The following is a 25,335-nucleotide window of genomic DNA, read 5'->3' on the forward strand; positions in this document are numbered from 1 at the left end:
CTTGTATATGATCAGTGTCGACACTTTAAATTACAGTGGCAATTTTCTTTATTTCCTTCTGCTATTCTCAGAGGCACGCAACTGTTTTTTAAATCTTACTTTATTTGCAAGTACGGCACCCTTCCGTCTAGTTTTGTGTCCTGCATTGTATTTACAACGCCTAATCCACACTGCATAGTAAACCAATTACTGTGCTGCGGTTGATGCGAAAGTTAACAGTGCCATTTTAGCTGGGGCGCTATAACGTAAAGCTATTCCAAACTTTTCTATTCTAATTCTGCAATCAGTCCTCCACGATTGGTCAAAAAATTTTCCGACCACCGCCAAATGGCCTTTCTGTCACGCGAGGTCACGCAATCGGCTAAGACGCCCCATTTGATACCATTTGTCCACACTGATTATGCGTGATTATAATAAACGAAACGAACATGATTATTTCTGATTCGATGCGTTTTTCGACATTAGCCCTCTGCTATCGGTCAATCGTTTTCTGGCTGCGTTCAGTTCGCCAGTCTCTCTGGCGCTGTCATAAAGCGACGAAAATTCACCGCGTTAAAGTGACGTGTACGCGTTAAAGGCGCTATAATATGCCGAACAAAAGCGATTTTTTTTATCTGAATAGCCAGGGAGTGCCCCGTTCCGAAAGAAATAGAAGACGGCTACCCGCCGATCACTCTGGCACTAGCAGTCAGAGCTGCCAGGGAGCACGCATTTATTTGCGTATAATAAACCTTCTTTGCGTGACAGTGTAACGTTAACGAGCCCTTTCGGCACATATACGGCGTTGTTCTGCCGACTCATCTTTGCTGAGGATCCGTTTTAGCGGCATCTTTCTCCTACCGTAGCACGGCACCACAGTTTTCGGCCAGCTACCGCAAGCTAAGCTAGGGAAGACGGCCCAAGCGCCGAAGCCGGCACCACCATTCTCACCCGACTATCTGCTTTCACTGTGCTGACTCGGCTACATCGAAACCCTCTCCACTTGAGCGTGCTCCTCGCCTCGTGTAAGCCAATTAGATAAGAAAAACTGCCTAATGTAGACAATGATGTTTGCTTTTAAAGCAAAATAAGTATCCCCCTATAAATGAGGACCCCTTTGATTGGGCTTTTCAAATAACGCTGTGGGTTACCACCGCGTGCTTGAGTCGGTGGCTACGTAAATTTGACTTCAGGAGATGGGAATAAAGCAGATTGGAATAGCTTTACGTTAGAGGGTCCCATGTTGCATTTTAGTTGGCGATTTGACATTTGGCATTAAATCGCCTGCCGCGCAGGATCAGCCTAGCCAACAAGCGCTCTCCAGTATCCAACAGTAGAAAACTGCTCCGGTTCTGCCCACAGAATTCGCCACGAAATTTGTTAGTATAGCGACAGCAGAATGTCAAGAGGATCTCATGAACTTTCATACCTACTCCTTCCAAAACTACGTCAAATGGACAGCTCCTGCATGCCTTCGTCATATTTTCAAAGCTTGTCGTGCACTGCACTCATTCTCGCTTTCTCTCACTGAGAGAGAAATAATGAGACTGAATTGAAAAATCTGCATTGGACCGGATACTAAGTCCACAAGTGCGAGATTATGCTTTTATTTAACTAAGAGAGAAGCCTTGAAGAGGGACAAAATTTATTAGAAGCGTATACAATCGACCGAGTCATCAGCTCGTCTACAATGTTGGGCGTTAATTGGGACAGAAATTTGCACGAGAATGCTTACGCATGATGGGTCTTATGTCCTTTAGCCTCGGGCTGTCGGCAAAATCCACCGTATTGCAACAATTATAATCAACATTAATGTTGTAGCTGTAATTATTCTGCGGACAAGTTTCTTCAGACGCGACGTTTTCGCGTTACTTCCTGAACACTTTGAAGCACCCGTATAAAAAGTGAAGAACGAGGTGCCCATTCTAAGCAGAGAGATTCTCACCATATTGCCTAGAGGGAAATTTGGCGCCACCACCTATGGGAGTTTTCTAACAAGCGCTGTGCCTTTATGGGAATGATGGTGTATGGGTGTAAAAGGCTTGTTTAGCTGCTGTTGTACGAAGCTTCGTCTAAAATGGGGGTATGGCTTCACCGATAACGCATTCTTCAAATAAAATCTTCATAAAAGGTTTCATTTCACTCATATTTTATTTTTCAGTAAAGTTTATTGACCTACAGTGTATAATCAAGCGAAGAATAGCAAGAACAGACGACAAAGTGTTCTAAAGCCAGCGGGAATCTTGTCTTGTCCTCCAACTTTAGCAGCCCGCTGATACGTTGTATGATTCATACAATTGTACATCCAATCACAAGTACTCCTAATTAAAATTGTGTTTTGTGTAATATTAAAGTTAAGACAGCTCTGTACGCGCTGATTTAGTTGGAAATGAATCATTGTGCGAGACGGAACGGTGCGAGCCAGGCGCGTCTTCAAGGTGTCCCTGTCCGAGAACGATGCCAATCTGAAATCACCATATACCGGCATTCCCATGCATGCAACAGCTCAGCAGCGGAAGATTTCGCTCTAAGTAGTACAGTGAGAAAATCTATGATGCTAAGGCCTTCAACATGGTGACCAGTGCTGATGACAGGACATGTACAAATGACATGAACAGGGCAGAGGCGCTCGTTTTAGCCAGTGCATCCTATTAAAGTGTCTTGACCCGTTGTCTGTGCCGTTTGCACACAGGAAAGTGATCGTATGCCTCATGTCATTATCACATCCGGTTGTCTGTAACGCACAGTTTTCCTACAGCTACGCAGATCTCCTGCTCGGCTATATGTTCACTGCCTTCAGCATCTTTTATGTCTCCTGGTCCTATGCAACTGCCTACGACGTGTAAGTAAAATCATCTTCAATATTCAGGCATTTAGGCTTACTTACAGGGAAAGGAAAGCGATATATCAGTCGCTGACTCCGCAGGATATTATTGGGACCCCTTCGCAGGGCCAGTTCTCATCGCAAGCTGTCATACCTTATCTACATGCAACTTTAGATGATATACCAGGTGATAAATTAATCGAAGCAGTCGAAGGAGCGGAACAGGGAGATGTATGTTCGGAAGGTGGTGGCGCTCCTCTATGCCCGCTTGCGCTCAGCACTGACGGAAACATTATCTCTCTATTGAAAATAGCCACACCGGAATGACTTTGAACAAATTGCACAGTCATCTTGTTTTTACTGTGTAGTGCTTCTGAATTTGTGAAAATGAAGCAGCCATTGCTGTATGGAGCGGGAGTCCACTGCGACGAAACAGATGGGGAAAGTTGAAGCGAGCTGAGGAACCACGTGCGACACCGTGGTACGATCCCCGATTCTTTGGCGCATGGACAGTATAGTAGCGGCAAAAGCATGTGCTCTGTCCCAGGTGCCGTGATTGAGAAGGGCTCCTGCTGCACGCAATATATTTGTCGCTATGAGTAGCCGTACCAGCGGTTCTATATGTCACGACAACCACGCCTGTGTCTAGTGAAACAAAATAACTCAATAATCAGGCATAGCTACTTATGAGCACATGAACAGCAGAAAAGTGACTGACACCTATACGCCTCAAGATCACCAAACCCGAGCACGCAGATGAAGAATACTGCTGGACATCGGAGGCGAAGCGAGGAGCTTGTTACAAAACTGGCCCCCACTCCACGCGTTACAGAGAAATATGAAGAATTATCACAAGCTAATTTCCACGACTGAAAACGGAAACTGTAGAACACGCACAAGTAAGGAATATGACACGAGGTTCCACAGGCCATATTTATTTGCTCAAAAAAGCTCACGTTGGTACACCAAATACCCCGACGAACGTCTGCGTGATAATTCTTCAATATTTCAGAGCTCCCGATGATAGTAGATATGTGATCTCCCTGCCTGTCCGTCCGTCTGTCTGTGGTCGGCAGACTTATATAACCTTGAATAATAACAATCAGCATAAATTTGTATGTAGTCCACCTATTACTTTTATTGCCTTTATCTCGAGATACATTTACATTCTTCAGGGAAGAATTAGAAGGACGTGCTTACAGTTCAAAGCAGGCAGCCAGCTCCAACACTGGTTACTGCGCCAGAGTTGCGGCCTGTTAGAAGAGAGCAGAGCACGAATGCGAAATCTCGCCGCTTATCACGGCTTCCACACAAAACAATTCACGACAGCAGTGGACTCAAACAACGGCAAACCTTTCCGTCGACAAAATCGTTTAAAATATTTACCTTTCTACACAACAAATGACTATAGACTAGAGGAACCACTACATGATGAACATTCACGACAAAGTTGCGCTTGTGGGTCTGTGATCTCATTATGCTGTAGCTTGTGGTGATCGAGGTGCCTTCCCGTGCCTCCTACTCCACCTCGATCGCCGGTATCCGCGGCCACAATGACAACATGGAAGACACGGCTAGCGCAAGAGCAAATTTCGCGCTCAAACCGTTCTTCCCCCTCTCGGGGTGCATTTTTAACGCGTAAGACTTTAGTCGCTCATGGGTGTCCGTGCACTGTCCATGGTGGATGCAGGAAAGCGGTGATCAATTACAGCCGGTGAAAACTGTCACAGCGCTTGATGGATGACCCTTGGTGATCAATCAAAGTTGACAGGTGGCCTTATGCGAACAATAGGTGATCTATCAAATTTGACATGTGGTTCCGAGGCATGCGAGAACAGAATAGCACAGAGAAGCATTGCCCACGGCAGAACATCATAGATCGCCTCAGAACCGCCATTGCCCGCAAAAAAAGAAGCAAACAAAAAAAGTTAAAAGAATGATCAAGTCAGTAGGATGTCTCCGAAGAGCGCAATGGGTTCGGATCTTCAGATCTCACTGGCGGCGCATTGGGGAAAAAGGATACTAAAGCCCCCCCAAATTAATAAAGGAACGAAAAAAGAAAAAAAGAAAGAAAGAAAAAATATATAGGCGAGTATATCGCATGTCTCCGAAGAGCGCGTGCACTGCGCTTGCATCCCATGCTCGCGGCCATGGCGGCCTCCGTTCGTAGAACATTTCAGACTACAGCAATAGAGGCAGTCATAGATAGGCTTTCGCCTATCGCAGTTTAGTTCAGCAAAGGGCCCATAAAATTTTACAATTGCTAGTAGGTACAGCGGGGTGTGGCGTTTCTCGTGGCGCTCGACGTTTCTGTGCAGGAGTGAGTAAGAACAAGTGCGAGACAGAAAATCTGGGGGCCTTTGCTTCTTGAATATGTGACTCTGCCTAGCCACAGCGGAGGACGTTAGTGCGTGTTGTATGCGCTTGTCCTCTAGACATGCCGGCATCACGGAGTGTGGTCGAGTTTGTTTACACCGCACCGCTGGCTGCCCGCGCGGTGACGCAGTGGGCACGGACGCTCCATTTGGTGATCGCTGTGTCTGAAGGGGCTGTGTCTGTGTCTGGGTCCCTTTTTTTGTCGCGACGATAGAGTTGATGTTTTACAAGCACTCCTCCAGGACAGCACATGTAACCGGCAAACGGAGGCTTCAGGAAAGCACCTGAGGTTATAATAAAGTAGGCGGCGCAGGATCTCTAGGGCACCCAAAGCGTAGCAGGGGGATCGAAGCTGGTCGCAGGGTGGCCCGTGGGTTGGGGCCGCGGGCGCCGCAGCGTGCCAAGGGGTGTTCGCATAAAAAAAGTTGGCTGTCTGCGATAGCGGACAGCCGATCTTATATACCCTTGGCACGCGCAGGCCTCGGCGAGCCCCAACCCACGGACTTGTCCAGGTTCTAGCTTTGCTGACCCCATTGCCGCTTTGGTGTCCTGGAGGCGCCTCGAGGAATGCAAAATAGTGACACGTTCTTTCAAGTAGTAAAAAAAAAACGCGATTGAATAAATATATTTACGTACAGTCGCCAACTTAAGACACTAAGTTCATCACTCCCACTCCCCGCGACTTCTGCCGGCACGCCTAGGACCAAACGCGCAGAACACGCGCTAAGAAACTCCTCCGTTGTGCCTAGGCATAACAATATATTCAAGGAGCAAACGTCTCCAGATTTCCTCTATCGCACGCGCTCTTACTCGCGCATGTGCGCAAACGTCCGGCGTCTCCACAAGTGCGATGCCCCGCTATACATACTAGCAATTGTAGATACGCTCCCGGGTTCGAGTAACTGCGCAAGCAAACTCCGACGGGAAGCGTCCTGATTGGCTTTCCGATTAATTACCCTTGGGTGCCCTCTCCACTCGAACATTCTTCCGCTGAGCTCTTCATCGCCGCGGCGGATGCGGCCCCCACCAACAAGGTGGTTACGTGGGGCCTTTGATTCCGCGACGTCTCGTCTTCGCGTTTGGTGGACCGCTACCCCGTTAGCCCTATCGCAGCGGGCACGAATACTCGATCGGTCTTGCGGTGAGCCTTTCCCGTAAGCGCCGTGACTGTGTCACTGTGCTGCATCTTGTGTCAATAAAGCCGTGTCTGCTGAAGCCTTGTTTGCGCCGTGACGGAGAGTCGACGAACCCTGCCGTAGCATCTTTGTGCCTTGCGGAGTGTAGGAGCGTTGTGTCCTTTCCTGACCCTCGCTCGTTGGGTGAGCCTTGTGCAGTCCCATTTCTACAAGCTGTAGCCCGAAGTCGGAGGGCGAGGGAGGTAGGAAGGCGCACTGCACATCCGGTGCCTGATAGCAAGAAAGTATACAAGCGCTATTAATAGACAATGCCCGCAGCGATCTGCTCGGAAAACAACCGGTGGTCTCCTATGTTGTGATTTTTACAGCACAGCTCACTGAGCTGAATGTGCATGTTTGCTTTGATCGAGTTTGCCTTATCGAGTCGTGATGTTCGGATCACGGTGGAAGAGCCCCATAAATCTCTCCTACCGTGTCTATTTGCCGAAACAGGTGCGCGACGCTTCCGGCATTATGCGGCACGGTGCTTCTGCTGAGTGCGCTGCCCAGTGGTCAGGACCAGCGTTCATGGGAAAGCGGGCGTCGGATCCTGGACTGGGACACGGTGCGCAGTCATGTGTCTTGGACACTGCTGCTGGTCTGCGGATCCACCTCCATGCTCTCCCAGATGGCCGAGGTAGGTGCAATAAGACATAAGTTGGGGCTCACTTAACGTTCGTAATTTTCTGATTCTATATAGAGCGTATTGTTACATTAGCATTAGATTTCCTGCTGGCTTTGATAATAGCGCTGAGACAAAGTTCTGAGTTCTCGCGTATCAACTTTATTCATTTATGTATATTTGTATCCTAAAGGCCCTGAAGGGCATTCCCTAGGAGGAGGGAGTGTGCAGTACATCATTGTGTTAAGCATAGAAACACCTGAACAAACAAGAAAAAAAAGAAAGATATGAGTTGAGTAAAATGAAAACACTGTGGTATAAAGGAACCTTAATGACATATTCAGGGTGCCATCCATATTTAAATATGGCGCAACAGGAGAAGTATTGCACAATTCCGAATACGCATACATAACAACAACACTGAAATAAATCTCGGAATTTGTAAGTACAGTATTCTAATATAAGAGTTGAAGGACACATTTACATGTACACACGTAAACAAAAAAAATTATGCGTGGCTCTGCTATTACAAACATCGCAGACCAGCGGAGCTAGGTGAAGTTAATCCTTGAAAACAATCATGCCTTCCTCCTCCGTGGGGGGTTTCGGTTGAGACGGCGCACTATTTTTTAGACGCCCGCCACAACAGAAGCGATTTGTTGAGACACAATATGCGTCGGTGTCATGTGCCACACTATGCCAGGGGAATTCGGGCTGTAAGTGGCCGTTCGCACCTCCCATGGATTTGTGGGCCTGACGTTGGAAGTTCTCGGTGGCGCGCAGGCCCGGAACCGACTCCCTGTGGCACAGAACATTCAGTCGGCAGCGTTCGTTGTCTCTGGCCCGAAACTCGGGATCCTCGGCTCGGCGACGGCGTTTGTCGGCGGCGGCCTCGGCGCAATGGCCAGGATCGGCTCTCCTTCGTCTGTCGTAGTCCCGCTGAGCCACGCGAGGACCTTCCTTGTAGGCGGCTTCTTCATCGGGAGTCTTGCCTTTCTTCGGTCGCCCCATGATTAGAGCGCCTAACTTTATGCCGTGGAAAACTTGAAATTCTGCAAATCAAGATAGAGGAATCTGCAAAATTCCGCAGCAACATTGAACAGACATAAGCTACATGTAACAATTTATTTATTAAGAACTTGCAGACTCGAAACACGCTTGCATGTTTAAAACTGAAGGATGCTGTTGTGGCTCAGTGTCAAAGGATGCTTTCTACTCTCTCACTAAGAGAACGGCGCTTGTGGGACACAATGTCACCATAGCGACTGAATGATCATTCTGCCCCAGCAGAGTTGATCGGCATTGACAGGTATTTAAGGGCAATGGAAGAAAGCGTTGGAGTGAGCTGTTCCATACCAGCCCAGAAATGCAGATCATCAAGTTTCATTTTCTCGTTTAGAAAGAAATGGCGCTAAGTCGCTGTCACTAGACTTGAGTTCTTGGGCAGACTTGAGGTACACTTGCCATTCAGCAGCTAGCACTGGTGACTCTTTCCCAAGTCCAGGCACACCTGCAAACTCTGAACTGTTCCCTTAGAGATTTCCGACTTGCAGAGAATCCAAGCACCTCACATTCTTGGAGAACTTCCAACTGTCAGATTTCTCCAAATATACTAGCGCTTTGCTAGCTGCTTTACTCATTAAAAGACATGTTTTTTTGCCGGAATTGAACACTTACAAAAGGAAGGCACATAAAGACAACACAGGCGGTCTGTGTCTGTGTATGTGTCTTCCTTTTGTGAGTGTTCAACTGCAACAAAAAACATGTCTTTTAGCAAGCACCAACTAGGCCAACAAGCAGTTCTGTTGCTTTACTCATTGCAGCCTTCATTTTGATTGCAATCCGATATGCCTCGTCATGTAGAATGTTTTCTTTCCTCAGCTCTGTTTCAATATCTTCCTGTGCAGCTGTTTCCAAATATCCCCAGTGTACAAACAAATCATTGTACGCTTTATGACAGGCTACACGCTGACCCTCAGCTGCTTTCAGCAGGCCGGCAACGTTTTTACCAAATACTGCAATGCATCGCATGCTGTACTTAAGCTCAGTTGAGGGCTCATTCAAAAGTTCCAGAAGAGAATCAACACATGCAGTCTCTACATACCGTTCATGAACTGCCTTAGCAAAGACGGGTAGTACTCAAAGTATACAGAATGTTGCTCAACAGCTTAAATCCACGAATTCCACCTGCTTCTGACATGTGCTGTGCTGGAGGTGTTTTGGCACACTGAATCCTGCACTTTTCTAGATGAGATTTATAGAAAGCTCTCTTTCTACTCGACAGCGGGAACGCCTTCTTTATACAGGCGACAAATTGGTCCACTAAGGGAAAGGATACTTGCAATCTACTGCCTACGATGTTTGCTGCATGTATGGGCTACACATGCAATGTGAACAGCGCCTTCGCACAGTGGCTTTATGCACTCATTAAATGATTTAACCATATAAGCAGCGTTATCGCTTACAAAGCCTCTCTCGTCCTAGCATTCAATTCCGTACTTCGTCATTGTTCTCTTTACAATGCGGCCTATCGCAGACGAGTTCACTTAATCCATGAATTTAACTTCGACAAGTGCAGATTGTAGCGAAGCACTCGCGCTTCTGGCTGACTGGACGAACAACACGTTCACAACCAATTTTGATCGGTCATCGGTGGTTTCATCGGTAATTACTGACACCGTCGTACCTTGAAGCACAGCTTTCAAAGCTCTTTCGTGCTTCTCAAACAGTTCTGAAAGTCGCATCAGATCCAGGCACCGAACCGCCGTTCCGAACGTGTGTCTGCAGAAACCTTCTCAGTTTCGGATTGTCCACTTTCTCTAGGAAAATATTCGCAGGTATTAACACATCCACGAATTTGAGCACAATGTCGTGCCTCACCTCGCCAGCGGTGATTGCGTATTCAAGCGTTTGCAGTCGGCTTTCCTTTCTCGGCGTTTCTGAACCCCCAGCGCCGTCTTCTGATCATTCCTCGCCGTTTTTCGCTTGGAAGAGTATCTTGTTTCTGCATTCTTACGATGACGCTTTCCCTCAATGTGCTCGTCAATAGTTGACTTGCACCGATGGTCAACTGCTCGCACAAACTCGGCAAAAAAGGGCTCCTGCATATTCGTAAAAGCTGGCGTTCTTGTATTCTCGAGCACGTTCTTTGGCTGTCTTCTTGGTCAAATGAGATCCTGTGGGACATCTTCATTACCAACTGGAAACACAAAGCAAACGGTAAAAGGATGCACTTTCTGATGAAGCAAACGTTGGATGCATTGATGACAACGGCTACGGCTGAGCCCTTTGATTCGGTTGGCGGCTGCGCTACCTAGCCATCTTGTTTATAAGGCGAGAATATTCTAATATGAAATTAAATTTCTTCATCAGTAAAAGGCGCCGAGGTAATAGAAACTCTCTGACTATTAATTACTAAGTTTATACTACTTTCCCGTCTCCTTTGGAACCTTTCACTTGATCAGTCATTTTTAAGACGCGTACCACAACCTTGTGAAAATTGCGAGAAACAGCGCATCGCTGCTGCTTCAAAAAGGACCTTTTTTTAAAAATCGGATTTCCACGAAAAAACAAATTCCGTAATTTTTTTGCGGAATCGCGGAAAGCTAGCGGCATTATCCATGGCAGTTGTGCATTCGTGTTCACTAGACGAGAGAGGTCTGTCGGCTGCTCAGAGCTTTCTAGCATATCAGTGACGTCACGGCTAAGCGTACACTTGTTTCTCCTCGGCTGGGGAGAAGGAAGCGCATGCATGCCACGGCCAGACTGCACCCTACACGCATGTGTGATGAGAGGAGATTGCGTGGCTCGGCGACGCACAGCGGGGCAGAGTTTTCTGTCGGCGCGAAACGAAAAGCTTAACATGCAGCGCCGCTGCTAAAAAAAAGTCGTTATATAGTTCTAAGAGACGTATACGCATATACACAGCCATTATTAATGGGGATGCTTCAGAAGATGCTCCAAAACTATCTGCATCAGTGCGAGTGCCAATGTTTTCTGCTAACGTTTATGGATTGCACTAGAGGTGAACATTGGTATTTTAATATACGAGCAAATATGGGTCACTTTGTGTTCATGATCCCGCCTGGATGAAATGTGATGCGCCGGTTTAACGCCATTGGTTGCAAATGTTGACTCGCCCTAAAATCCAGTATGAAAGAATGTTAAACGCGAATATTTGCGGCGAATGTTCAGAGCTGCTTTTTAGCAGTAACACGCTCATATAGGGTGAATATGAAAAAAAGTATGAATCTTACCACGTTATTCTGTACTGATTCGGTGCGGTTCTCCAGAGTAACAATACCTGGGTGCCATATTATCAATGCATATTCTAACAAACACAGGATGAGAGTTGTGTACGCATGCAGCTTCGTTTCTGAGTTGGCAGGATACAAGCTACGTTTGATTATACCTAATTTCTTAAAGGCCTTCTTGGTTATATATTATTTGTGTGTTTGCCAAGTTAGGTCTGTGGTTATATAGCCGCCTGGTACTTGAAACTTTGCATACCATCTATACGTGTATTGTTTATTGTGTAAACGTTTAGAGGAGTATTAGTAAGTGTAGAAAATGTAGTAAGGTTTGTTTTTTCCAGGTTAGGTCCATATGCCACACCTTACACCTCTGGCTAAGTTGCACAAAATCCGTTTGTAAGCTAGTGACATCTTCAGGAGCTATCTGCCTATACATGGCGCAGTTGTCCGCCAAAACTCTCACTTGAGAACTCATTTGAATGTCATTTTTGAAGAGCGTAAACAAAAACAGATGCAGTTCTTGAGAACTCGAATCCGTTTGATAAAATAACACATGTGCTCTCTCACATGTTTTTAATTAGTAATTTCGGCTAATGGTTACGAGTTGTTTAGGCAATGTTTTGTACTTGGTTCCCTATAACACGTATATATTATATAACTTGCGTATATTGCTAAATTATGTGCCATTACACTCGATTGTGTTCCGAACTAAGTGGTAGAACAGTATGCTAGAGTTGTATGGGTTTTTTTTTTAAGAAAAAAAACCTTCTTTGGGTCGTTCAGCTAATCTCGGTGTCGGGGGTAGGACGGTAGTACGGCAGTGGGACTAGCACTATAGAAGGCGACGAAATGTGCCGAGGAAAAGAGAGCCGGGCCTTGGGCAACCGAATTGCCAAAAAGAGCGGGGCGCGGAGGTGGAGGCTTCGCGGTAAGCTCTTGCGCAAAGGACTAGCGGGGAGGGGATGTCGGATCGAAGTGTACAACGTAGAGGCAGGAGAGTGTTCCGTCGAACGCGACGGCGTTTACGCCGACTCGCCAAGGAGAGCATGAAGTGGGCGCTTTCGCATTCGGCGCCTGCCTCGAAGGAAACCTGGCAAGGCCAGTGCAGGCACTGGTGGAAAGGGTGCGTTCTCTTGGGCGCCAAGGAGAGGGGGGCGGGAGGGGGACTGTCGCTTGTTCCGATTCACTTATATTGATCTTCGTTGATGGTATCCGCATCATTATTTCGTAGTGCATCGAGACGTTACGTTTCCCTGTGAGGTCGTGTGTTGACTGCCTATTCCTGGAGCCCTCACGCAACATATAATTACGCTTCTGGGAAACTTATTACATGCACGTTTTTTATGCTGCTGCATCATTTACCAATGGGCCATAATGTTTCATTCAATTCCGTTGACTCTTCTAAAGTAGACAGCAAGTCGTAAACTTTCAAAACTACTCCCGTGTCAAGCATACACGACAAACATGGACTAATACGGAATATGCTTGTAAATCGTCCAGCCTTTATTCAAGAACTTGCGTAAAATCAGTACTAATGACAGAAACAACTACTCAATACGAGCCGCACCCGCATCCATGCAACAGAGCCTTAAAGGGTCCCCGAAAGAGCTTGGACAGATTTTGTAGAGGCGTAAAACATTCGCGCCACAATGTCAGTGAAACGTCTCATGTTAAGAGAGCTACGGACGATTACAAGTTACCTTCATATTTCACCGAGTGATGGGGGCTAAGCTCCGCATTCACTGGCTCTGAGCCATGATCTGACGTCATGTCGCCTACTTCGGATGTCTGAGAGACGGCGCGCGAAGCCTCTCCCCGCTAGCCGCCAGGCTGTCGCTCCTCAGCGAAAGGCATCCGAGAAGCGTGCGTCGCGTGCGTTCTGTCGATGTGTTGAGCGTGTCCTGTATTCCGGTAAACGCAGGCAGGCTAGGCGTTTTAACGGATTCGCCGTGGCGTAAAGTCCCCCTATAGTACTACTACTGCTGTGAAGAAGGGGCTCTAGCATGAGCTGCCGGCGCGGTGCCAGCCACCCGCTGGCGCAGAACTTCACCAGCCAAACATAGATCAAATGTTGTAGCCAAGTGTAAAGCATTTAAGAAAACAACATGTTCACCATTACGCAGGAGCCCAAAATTTACAGAAGCAGAAAAGTAGGATACACTTGGTTCCTGCTACATTAGCTCTGTGTTTGTCTCATTCAGCTCTGTAGCACCAAGTGGCAGCACCCTGCAGGCCGCTAACGTTCGCGCCTCCGTCCCTCTAGCAAAACTCCCACTACGCCTGGGTTTACCAGAATACCGAACACGCAAAAACCCTCGATTGTGGTAGCAATCCTTCGGCTTGATGTGATGGTCAAAAACTCGTAGCTTCTGGCGCCCGTTTGGTACCGACATCCGGATGCGCCGCCGTCGCTCTGCTTGCCTGTTGCCTTGCTGGAGCACACGACTTCGCAAGTTGACACGTCGCCAGTCGCTACGTTTGCAGCCCACAACGCAACAAGGGCGATTCGTGGTCCTCGCGAAAGGAAACCTCGACACCCCCACTGACCGCGCAGCTCGCATCAACATGAAGCACGTTGTAACACAAGCAGACGACACTTAACTGTGCTGGAAGCGATCGAGCGTATAGCGATAAATTGTCGTCGGGGATACCCTTTGTTACTTTTTTTGTAGAAACAAATTAACCAGCATTTCAACTTTTACGAGCGACATTTCTTCACCATAACGTTGGAAAAGTTCGCGATTACGCTAACTAGTCGACCAATCGGACAGCTCCTAGCTCACGTCACGTGCGCCAACTGCGTAGATTGTAACGGGGCGGGTGGAAGCACAAGGGAGCAGCGCCGCTGCGATCGGTAGCGATGTACATTTTCAAAACATCATAATAAATTACACGCTTTACGCGGACCACCTAAATGTGTCACCTAATAATGGGAAGGACCTGCCCTAACGGTTAAGCACGTTTGTCCGAAAGAATCAAGATCGTTTCAGGGCCCCTTTAAAGACATGCAGAACAATCCTTAGGTGCCAAGAATTTCTTTATCTCTCTTGATTGCGGCACATTTGGCTGATCTGTTCAACTGCAGCTGCAGTTACAGATGAGTTTACCTATTTCAAGCTGAGCCGTTACAATGGGCATGCGCAGCGCCATAACCTGGTCAGGGCGGTGTTCGACAACGTGGACATGGCCTTCTGGAAAGCGCGCTCTCCCGTCACCATCCAGCTGCTGATGGCCTTCACGGCGGCAGGCTTCGCCGAGCTCATCAACAGTATGCCGCTCTGCAACCTCATCATGCCGGTGGTATTTGAGATCGTGCGTACCTTCTGTGTCTGTGCGTTCATAGACTACGCAGCAAAACACGCAGTCTTCATATTTTATAGCTTTATATACCAAAGACAAGATGAAATGGGTAAAACGGAAGTGCTGATCTTTTACTGAAGCTTTATTCGAAGCACGTGACTAATAGCACGTGAATATAGCGTAAATTTATTCCGTTCGGACTTCATGCCAATCTCCTGACGTGAAATTTACGCGTGGGTGGTGATCCGCAAGGTTATTTCAACAGCCCAATCCAACGATCTGCTCGTTTATAGAAGGTGACCCGGTTTGCTTTCAAAGCGAATAGCATTGCCCACCGTTAGGTGTTGTCCTTTATCTAATTGGCTTAGGAGAGGAGAGGGGCTCACAGAAAACGGGAGGCCTTCGTTGGGGCCGAGCTAGCGCCGTATAAGTAGATTAACCTGGTGAGGGAAGTAATGCTGGCGCCTTCTATGGTTCCGCTTCCCACTGCATAGCTTGCGGTGACTCGTCGATGATTGCCGCGGCGTGCAACGGGGCGTTAAACATGCCGCAAAAAAGGGAGACTCAGTGAAGATTTTGGCATAGCGACGTCGTATACGGGTCGAGAGGGCTCGGTAACGTTATGCTGCAACGGGAATTTTTTTTATTATAGACAGACCAAGCAATTCTCGCCGACTGTTAGCTGAGTGCACAGCGTTGGAGCGATCAGTGCACAGCTATCTTCTATCTCTTTCTGAAGGAGACAGTTTCCGGCTATTCAGCGAAGAAAAAACTATGGGGGCATTTAATCAATTATTATGAGTGTAGATGCGAGAGCATTACTTGTCGCCGACTGTGTCGCTGAGTTATGTCCCTGAGTTTAGCGTTGCGGCGAAATGTTGCTGTGTTTAGTGCTACTGCGTAATGATTCCGTATATGTTGCTGCTTATGAGGTCGCAACAACGCAAGACGACGAACCGGCCATGCTGCGATCTCTCAGGTTAGATTTATTTGCGGACTTCTCATTAAAGTAGCGTTTGACGCACATTGGGTTGAGTGTTCTTTCGCGATCACTTTTCAGCACGATGACACCACTCTGCCAAAGCGATGACACCACTTTTGCGAGTGGCACCATGACACTATATTTCTTCATCGGGTTCGTAGGCGAACTCCACCTTGTACTGTGGGGGGAATGTCGCAGTCCCCATCCGATGGGTACCTTAAGCGCCTTGGATCTTATTCGCCGCCGTCGCTCATGCGCTGCGGCGATGGCGTCTGCGGGTCCGAGTTCTTAAACAAGAGCATGGCCTTGTGGTGGGAGTAGCATATAAATGCGTACCTTACTTCGTGCACTGTGCGTGGCGCGTTCTCGAAGACGATGTGCCTCGGGAGGCGGTGATTTGGAGAGGCGTATCTCATGCACGCTGAGATCGCCACATCGCACCGATGAACATTGACGTTTAATGAGCGTCCCGATTCAAGCATCCTACGACTAGCATGGACGTGCTAGAGTTACTGTATATGGCTCCCACAGGGAGCCATGGACATTAATTTTAGGTTGCGCCACATTGTTGCGCCATCTAGTGAGCTACCCGCCAGGCAGAGCCCAACAACGTGCACATCCTCGAAGCTATTGCAGCGAAGCTGTTAGCCTCTAGATGGCCGGGATTTTTTTGTCTCCGTCAGAAAAAAACAAGAGAAAAGATTGAACCGAGAAAAAGTCCTTGGAATCACGCATGCAACACAAAGCTCAGAATTCATTTCAATAAAGAAAAGTGCAAAAGAAGCGTCAAAACCGCAGCATGGATGATAAGGCGCATGTGAACACTGCTAGGCGCGTTCCTTCTCTCCGCGTGTGTTTCCCGGCATAGATTACGGTTGCATAAGCTACTCCTGTGGGAGAGGGAGCAGCATGAGCATACGAATCAGTGAGCGGCGCCACCCAACCTCATATTTAAAAGGGAGACCTGCCCAGCAACTCATTCAGTGTATTGCAAGGCCTCTATGGGTAGACCACGCAAAGTTAATCCTCCTGAAGAGCAGCGTGAATAAGATGAGCGCCGAAGAGTGCAAAACCGATATGCTCAACAACGGTGTCCTGGTAAGACAAGGCGGAACAATAAAACATTTCGTGTCTCCAGCGACGGAATTTGAGTGGTTTTCTAGCAGCTTCGCTGGCCATACACTTTCGCACGGTCGCCATGGCGAGTCAGTTTTTTGTGACTGTTGCCTGTTGCAACAGTGGCGCAATGCAATGGTGGTGCTGTGGTTAGCGCGCTCGACTGCGGAGCGGTAGCGGTGGTACAGAGCATCGAATTCCCACCGTGGTCACTTTTAGAGAGTAACTGCTATACGCTACGCTACGTCCTGGCAGCTAGCGTGCCTGGGCAAAAAAAGTGGCCGCCACCCCAGAGATAAGCAAAAGCGTATCGCCGGGTATGCCACAGCTGCATATATTTGCGAGAGGCGGGAAAACGTATTATGATTCAAAAAGTATTGTAACAAAATATTAAAACCCGAATAGACTATGTTCATTATGAATTGCTGCTTGGAGCCAGGGGCTCTGTAATCAAAACTACGTAAGCTTATCTCAGTTCTCTTTCACCCGTGCAATGGGTCGGCCGGGGGCGGTGGGCACTGCGGAAGAACAGCGCGTTTGCGAACAACGCCCCGGTGAACAGACGCGCGAAGGCGCGCGGCGCCGTCGATCGGTTCGTAATATGGACGAAGGTCGTGCCGCAAACGCCAAGCGTGTGCACCTTTGGTTCCAGATCGACCCTGCCGACACGACTCCCATCGTAATAGTGGGCGATTTCAACGTAGACGTGTCTCGGCCATGCTGAAAGTGGTTCTTGGAAAGGTTCGACACTCAATGTTAAGCTAATGTCAGTGTGTCCACTACGCGTAATCGGTCGTGCATAGACCTCACATTCGCTGAGAACATTTCCGGTGTCGCCACAGAGCCACTGGCAGTGTATCATTGCGATCATAAAGTGATAGTCACCTTGGTTACCAAATGATGAATCGAAAAATATCAGAGAGAGGAGGGTTTAAAATCGAGAAAGCATTGAGCATACTATCTATTAAAAAAATAGTGAAAAAACGAAATTCATTGTAGTATATGTCTTTATTTTCAATCAACATCTTTATTATGAACTAGCATCTTTATTATTAATTAAAAAAATATAGAGGGTTCAGAACATGGCCTTGAGGTTTATCTATTCTACCCATTTGCGCTTCTCTAGCTTATCAGTTCTTCACAATAAAGCGAAGGTGAAAAAGCTCGAACATCGCAGAATGCTGTCCAGATTAAAATTTATCTATCAGCTTTACCATGGTCACTTTAACATACAGCGTGAACGTCACATAACCGAGCCGTCAATACGCTTTGGCCGTACACAACACAACACAACAGTTAGGCAACCATTCAGTCGCCTTAGCATGCATCAATATTCCCTGTTTCCTCATGCTATTTCATTGTGGAATAAATTACCACAAGAAATAGTTAGCGCTAATACCACACAGTCGTTCGTTCATCTTGTGAATGGTTTTCTTTTGATTAATAGCATCATGCACATAGGCAACGAAATTAATTAACCATCGTATGTGTTTTGTAATAAAATTAGGTGAAAATGCTGAATTGAGTGATCTGTTGTGTGTACGTGGTTTGTAAGTACTTTGTTGTTGAGTTGAAAACTACAACTGTTCTTCCTATATTGTATTTATTGTTGATAAGTCTAAATTTCAAAGGCTGATGTTCCTGTATATCATATTTCATAAATTTGTTCTGTGTTCTATTTCTTTGATTTCCAGCCTTGTTTATTACTATTGATGTAACCACTCCTGCTTGGGCCCGAATGGGGCCTGCAATATTTGTAAATAAATAAATAAAAATGAACATATTTATCCCCATATACAGCTCCGCTGGTCATCCACCATCACAGAATAGAATGCCTCTGAATTTCTTTTTCAAAAGCGCAGCTCTTAGGCGCCCGTTCCTGCGGCTAGCATCGAGTCGTCCCTCGTAATCGCGCGAACGAGCACAGCCAAGGACGAAAGTGAACGCGAGCGCCGCGAGGCATTGAAAGACGGCGATAGCGAAGAGAGCGGAAGAGGAAAGCGGAGGAGGAAGGTGCAGCGGCACCATGAGGCGGAAAGCGAGGAAGGAGGGTATGACGAAAGCGTGTGAAGCGTAGTGCCACGCAAGGCGCGCACTGCGGTAACCATGGCTACGAGATGGCGCCAGAGTAACGCGCGTCGTGTGTATGGAAAGAAAGCACAACATGAGTGGAGGTCTGACTGCGGCGGCCACTGTGAATCGCACCCACGCTTCGCCCACGCGCTGCCTCTTGCGATCTACCCATTAGCGAGGCAGTCGCGCCACACTTCGCTCCGTTTGTGCCGTACCAGACAAGACAGATTGTTCACGCCAGTCAATGAGAATGATAATGAGCCAGCTTGAGAAATGAAACCACGCGTAGAGCTGCGCTAAAATTATGTATTAGTGAGCATCGTAATCGGTGGTGAAAGTTGGCGTAATTTGTGTGCCATTTTTCTGCCACGGCTTTCTGGTGGGGGCGGGGTCACACAATGAGCCAAGTAATGTTCTCGCATTAAAAAACGTTCAGTTTTTTTTTCGGCATAATGATGCGTCTTTAGTCAGGGCACGTAACATTGACGTGGTAATGTTTCGTGGTTTTGTGAGGTCACGTGACACAAACTCGGCGTGGCCCAAAAACATCTTGAGCAATCAAGAAGACCTATATGGTGACAAAAACGCAGATATGAAGAGTAATGTTTCCCTTCTGTCCCGTTGCGCCGGCTTGTCGCTGTCATCAACTGCCACGAGAGAAGCACCTCGGTGGCGTGAATCGCACAGCCAACGCCTGCGTCCCGGCCTGTCGCATTTTAAGCGGCGGCAAACCCTGCTAGATGATGTCTTCGTTTGTACGAGAAACGTTTGCGACCTCTGCAATCACTAGGCACAAGCAGGCATGTCACGTGGTATTTTTTGTGTTTCGCGGGCATCTGCAGTAAGTCGGAAAACACTGACGGCTAATAGATAGAAAGTTGGAAACTGTTTATTCGGACGTTTTGCAAAGCGCGGTACAACTTTCTAATTTGTATCAGAAAGTGTTTTTGGCACGTAAAACCCCAAATAATATTATTTGGGGTTTTCTAATTTGAATTTTTTGCCCTAACTTCCTTGCCTCAGAAGTTGGTTAAACAATCTTGCCTGATTACACAATTAAGCAAAATACAAAAGATAGTGTGACTTGCTACGCACAATAGTCAGCAACATGCATCTAGTCGCGTCGTTTTAGAGTGCATCGGCATATTTTCAAAGACTGGCTAAAATTAGCTGGGAAACCCTGTATATGCAATACACACACAATTACATTGCTCGTATGCGTCTTTTTAATATGCTGACACTTTTACGCATCATTGCCTGTCTAGTTTACTTATATGCTGGCTTATAACATATAACTATTTGTTTGATCCTTCATTTTCCAAACAAATACCACATATTCGTTCATAAGTGGGTTGCTTTGGTCCTGCGTTGCGTAAAATTTTATTTCTTTCCCTGTCTTTGCTTACCTTACGCTGCAACCACACCACCGAATTTTAGTATCGTCAGCTTCTTTATGTCACATTGTAAGCCTGTTTTGCGACAATGTTTCAGTGGCACATTTTAATGCTTGCACAGAATCTCACTGCACATTTCTATCTTTGTTTCTTCCGTTTCCATTTGCATTTGTTCTTGAGCGCCTCACTATATGTTTACGAGTATAAGGTGAATGGAAAATTACGAGCACAGCAAAAAAGAAAAAGGAAGAATGTGGCCAGAGGGACAAAGAAACAATATCTTCCCAACCATAAATACAATCCAACTTGCTGAACTTTCGGTAATTTCGAGCGCACCAGCTCTATCATTTGTGCCTTTCTGTTACTTCTGTTGATGTTGATCGTAATTCTGTACCTTTAGAATTTATGTATCCTGCTCCATTCGTGTGGTACAGCAGAGGCTATTCTAACATGCTTGTTGGGGCCTTCTAGTGGAAAAGCTGTGACGAACAAGCTGAAACTGCCGGAAAACATGCTGTTTCTTGCGGGACAAAGTGAAGATCGCTCTCATCCTGTAACGGTCGCGAGATTTTTTTATTTCTTTTGGAGGGGGGGGGGGTGGAGGTCAGGGGGCCGGTTATGTACAAGGAGGTTTTTTATGACGCGGAAAAAATTATTACATAGTTGGTAAGAATTAAACTACCATTTAATCTGGCGTTTCTTAAAACGCTCGTCACTAGAAATCGTTCTCCTAGTGGGTTTCAATAAATAATCTTGACTACCTGTGTAACTAATTCATAAGGTGTTTCAGTGCCCCCACACAGTAGCGGCCACCAATTCATTTAGTCGAGACCTCGTAGAACGTACCTGAATATTTTAAACCTTGGCTGGCATTAGCTGGAACGCCCTGTAAATTCTCTCATCCTGAGCTAGTTACGTGTTCGTGTAGCTATACTATGTAAGACGACTTGGAAATATTGCGTTCTGTTAGTTGCTCCATGCCTACTGTGCAGCTATATTGCACACTTTCTCGATTGTGCCCCGGCTGCAGTTCGCAAGTGTATCCCACAGCCTAAAATGAGCTTCGTGCGCCTCTCTCTCGAACCACAGGCATCGGTCTCCACCACCAACCCCGTGTTGTACGCGATTCCCGTGGCGGCCGCGGCGTCGTCGAACCTCATCTTCCCGTCGAGCATTCCTGTCGTCATCCTGAGGAACTCTCTCGAAATGCGTACGAGCGAAGCGGTGAGCTCCCTCTTGCGCTTTTCGCTCGCTTGCGTCTAGACATTTCTCTTCTTACTGAAGACATCAGCAAAGCTGGAGAAACAACGGAAGTGCATTATACAGTCAACTTTCCTGTAGGTGCAGGCACGTGTTAGCCATTCCATCTTTGTAACAAATGCAGAGCTGATAAGGGAGGTGGCTGGTTGGCTCACCAACCATAATGCGCAGTGACGCAGGTGAGTGTTGCGCACTGTTAAGTTCAGTGCACAGAAAGGATCCCTCTCGTATACAGTTTTCACAGAGATATGTCAGCGAGGTGTTTATGAAGCAAAACAGGTAAGTTTTATTCGGTTGTCACTTGGATGTTAGGCTTAATCGAATCGTTCAGCGCCTGTGTCCTCTTTGCGCAGTGCTCATGGACTTCGTTCTTCTTCAGGTACCCAAACGCGTATTTACAGTTTTTTTTTTGTATCTCGAGCGCTTTCTTCAAAGCTCGCAAATTTAAGTCTCGGAAAAGTTAACTTCGTCTATATAGTCGCACCTTGTGTTGCAAACGCGGTCTAGAAAGTTCTGCAGCTTTACTTGCGCCCATTACTTACTAACCAAGATCGAATGCAAATTTCTTGAGTGGTCATGGCGTGGCGCCTCTGAGCTCGATTGCTCAAGTTTGATTTCAGGAGCGCGGCGGTGACATTTCGATAACAGGAAAGGCAGAAACGCCCGTGTGCACCTCAAAGAACCACATGTAGTAGAAATTATTCAGTAGTCCCAGCACCCCTTGCCTCGTAATCGCATCATCGTGTTGGCACATTGTAGATTAAACCACAAAAAAAATAATTATTCGCCTCCGAAATAAGTACGCACATAATTTTTACGCGAGAGCATTAAGGAGCCCGTGCCGCAGAAAATCCCTTCTCGGAAATCGTTTCGGCAAAAAAGGTTTTTGAACCACCCATACCGAGGCCCTCCTTGTGATGCAAGGAATTTCCCAAGCTAAAATACATGGAAAAATCGTAAACTACGACTTACGCGCAACCTACAGACATGACGGCGCTCGGATTGTAATTTGTCTGCACGAGAAAACGTAATTCTGTTACGCGAAAGCTTGAAGAAACTCCTTCACACGCGCAGACAGACCGGCCGCGGCGCCCTGCCATTTGCGCGCGCCGGCGCAGTGGGCGTCTCGGGGGCCGGGCAGCGGCGCGTCCGGTTCCTTGCAATACTTCCAGCTGGCGCTGGCCTCCATCGCGTCGCGGCCCACGCAAGAGGGCGCGCTTCTACCATTAAGCACGCCTTCGTGCATAGCGTTCGCGGCCAGCGTTTCCCGGTAAACATTACGGTTACACGCGCTCCAGTTGCCAGGAACCGTCAGACGTGGTCAGGGATCTTTGAATGCTATCGTGTTCCTCTCTTAAGGGCGAAACTTCACCGTCCTCCGAATTTTTTTTATGGTTCTGTGTTCTCTGTATAGACGTATTAGTGTGTGTGTAAATGTATGCATGCATTTTTGTATATTCACTTTACATAATAACTGTCTATTTAATGCATGCATTTTCATCAGTAAGTACATGAGTCTGGAAAATATATTTCTATATGTATTTTTTTATGTGGCATACACGTAGTTCATGAAATGAAATGTGAAATAGTATCGATGTTATTACCACATACTTTTGTGTATGCGGTAACATTATGTTTTCCTAATGTATTAAACATCTGTCAAATGACGTGATGATGCAAGTATTTATTTTTGTATTAGGAAAATAAAACATAGCTACGTTTTTTTTTGTATATGCTGCTGCCGATTGTGAACTGTTAAGGGTAAGACGCCTTTGTTGAGCATTGTCAGCCTTTAGCCTCAATTCGGCTAGCGGGCTTTGTATCGGCACTCTGTTCGATATGAAAGTGTTCATTGTTATTGTGAAGCTACGCCCTAAAATAAGGACGTAGAAATTGCGCGGTTAATGTAAGTAAGCATTCAGCTAATAGGTCTGGAATATGTACTCCTCGGTAATTTTACTACATAAATATCTGAATATGTGTGTGCAACTACGAACAGTATATCATGTGCCTTATTGATTTCCGATACAACAAACTTTATAAAGTTTGATTTGCAATAAACCTAATACCTAACGCCACATTAGCTACTCTAGGCGCTATGAATGCCGCCACATTCAGTTCGGTCGAAGCCCTTCCTACTAAAATATGTCTAGGTACTACTAGCAGTAGAAGAGCGGGAATTAATAAAGAAACTCTATGCAGGTAATCCGCAATTACTATATATTGCCACATCCAGTTCGCGGCACGAAGAGGAAGACGAAGATCTCGTGCATTGCAGAAAAGAAGACGAGGTCCCTGCGCGATCGTTCTTCAGTTACCCTGCAATTAAAGTGTCCTGCCCTTTTTTATCAGTTCCTGCTGCTTATGAATCGTGACACTGGTGGAGGTGCTGGGTAAATGTTCGGGGCGCCTGTCAACAGCCATACATCAAGCTCAGGGCGTTTTCCGCGCGTCGAAACAACCGTTCACCGTGCCAGCCGTCGCCTATAGGCCTAAGCCCAGAATCTGGTTCCCTACCAGGCCACATACTTGTTACGCCTGTTACCACAAGTGCCCAAGCCATGGCATACCCAGGCCCTGCACATGTAACTCTTTTGACTCCTCAATCTCACGTGAGCTTCCACGGCAACGCTTACAATGTGCAGAAGACTGGCTCGAGGAATACGAGCGCGTAGCCAAGTATATTGAGTGGTATGCTGGACATAAACTATCTCATGCGTATTTCTCTCTTGAAGACGGAGCCCGCACGTGGTTCGTAAATCGCGAGGGAATCTGGCCAAGCTGGGATGAGTTCCGCCGCCAGTTCCTCCAAACCCTCCTTCGAGGGCCTTTAGGGGTATTGTAAATAAATAAATACGTTCTGGAGCAACGAAAGGCGAGACCACGCGGAGCGTCTTCTCGAATCACGGATTCAAAAGCCGAATGAAACTGGTGCCATGTTCGCTGAGGACATGGCTCGTCTTTGTCGTCGTCCAGACTCCGATATGCCCGAGGCAAAAAAACTCGGCCACCTCATGCGCATCGCAAATGAGCATCTGTTGGCCGGCCTTGTGTGGAACCTGCTTGCGAGCGTCGATGAACTTATTAAAGTATCGACGGCCATAGAGCACGTGTGAAGCCTACGAAGCAGCCAGTATGATCACCTGACCAGCGCTGGACCGGTAACTGCCGCAGCGGTGATGGTCAGAGAGGAGGGTTCCTTGCACCGGCTGATACGCGAAATTGTTCAGGAAGAAATTAGGAAGCTCATTGCCACGCCAAATGAATGCACAGCTGCGTCGGTGGCTGACGTTGTGCGCCAAGAAATAATGCAAGCTTTTGCGTGCCAAATTCCCAGACGTGGCAGCCCAGCTACGCAAATGTTGTCCGTCGACCGCGACCTCCGATGCCGACGCCGCAGTATCAGCAGCAGTCAGCCCCGGCATCAGCTTGGTACCATACGGAACAACCGACGCGACCACCGCTTCGCAGAACCGGCATTTGGTGCACAGCTGAATACAGGCCCTTCTGCTCCCCCTGTGGAGAAGCTGGCCACATCTGCTGTCATTGCCCTTATCACGTCGAAGGGTACCAAGCGTTCCCATCCACTGCTTCTCGTCGTGCTTTTGACGGCAGCTGAGCGAACATCGACGCGAATTCGACGAGCTAGCAAGCCGATTCTCCCGGTTAACGGTCGCGCTCCCCTTCTCCCAGACATCGATTTCCAGCTGCAACACGAAGTTCCACTGACGTGGCCCGAGGGCGGTCTCCCAGCCCACGCCGGGAAAACTGAAGGCCGCGACCTCAGGGGGAACGGTGCCATATGTCGATGTGCCGAAAATTCCCCATTGCCGTCGAACGAGAAGCCGATAGAGCAGAACGATTGGACGGCAGACGACATGGTTAGCGCCGATGTTAATATATCAATTGACGGCCACCGCGTGACGGCAATAGTAGGCACTGGTGCGGACTTCTCAATCGTAACTGAAAAACTGGCGGACA

At 47.3% G+C, this 25,335-nt stretch overlaps 1 protein-coding gene and 1 pseudogene across 3 annotated transcripts in view; one reads left to right on the top strand and one right to left on the bottom strand.

Moving 5' to 3' along the window:
* LOC135897758 (uncharacterized) overlaps window positions 1–25,335 on the top strand; it is a 219,742-nt gene that overhangs the window by 186,821 nt on the left and 7,586 nt on the right. For 2 of the 3 annotated variants that reach the window (XM_065426469.2, XM_065426471.2), the window contains 4 exons: window positions 2,738–2,821; window positions 6,808–6,991; window positions 14,374–14,541; window positions 21,184–21,318. In XM_065426469.2, the coding sequence (XP_065282541.2) occupies window positions 2,738–2,821; window positions 6,808–6,991; window positions 14,374–14,541; window positions 21,184–21,318 (571 nt within the window). The remainder of the gene's footprint in view (window positions 1–2,737; window positions 2,822–6,807; window positions 6,992–14,373; window positions 14,542–21,183; window positions 21,319–25,335) is intronic. The other variant, XM_065426470.2, reaches the window with a different exon arrangement.
* On the bottom strand, window positions 8,143–11,290 carry LOC135897766 (uncharacterized; annotated as a pseudogene).

This window comes from Dermacentor albipictus, chromosome 2, assembly GCF_038994185.2.
Source record: "Dermacentor albipictus isolate Rhodes 1998 colony chromosome 2, USDA_Dalb.pri_finalv2, whole genome shotgun sequence".
NCBI lineage: Eukaryota > Metazoa > Arthropoda > Arachnida > Ixodida > Ixodidae > Dermacentor > Dermacentor albipictus.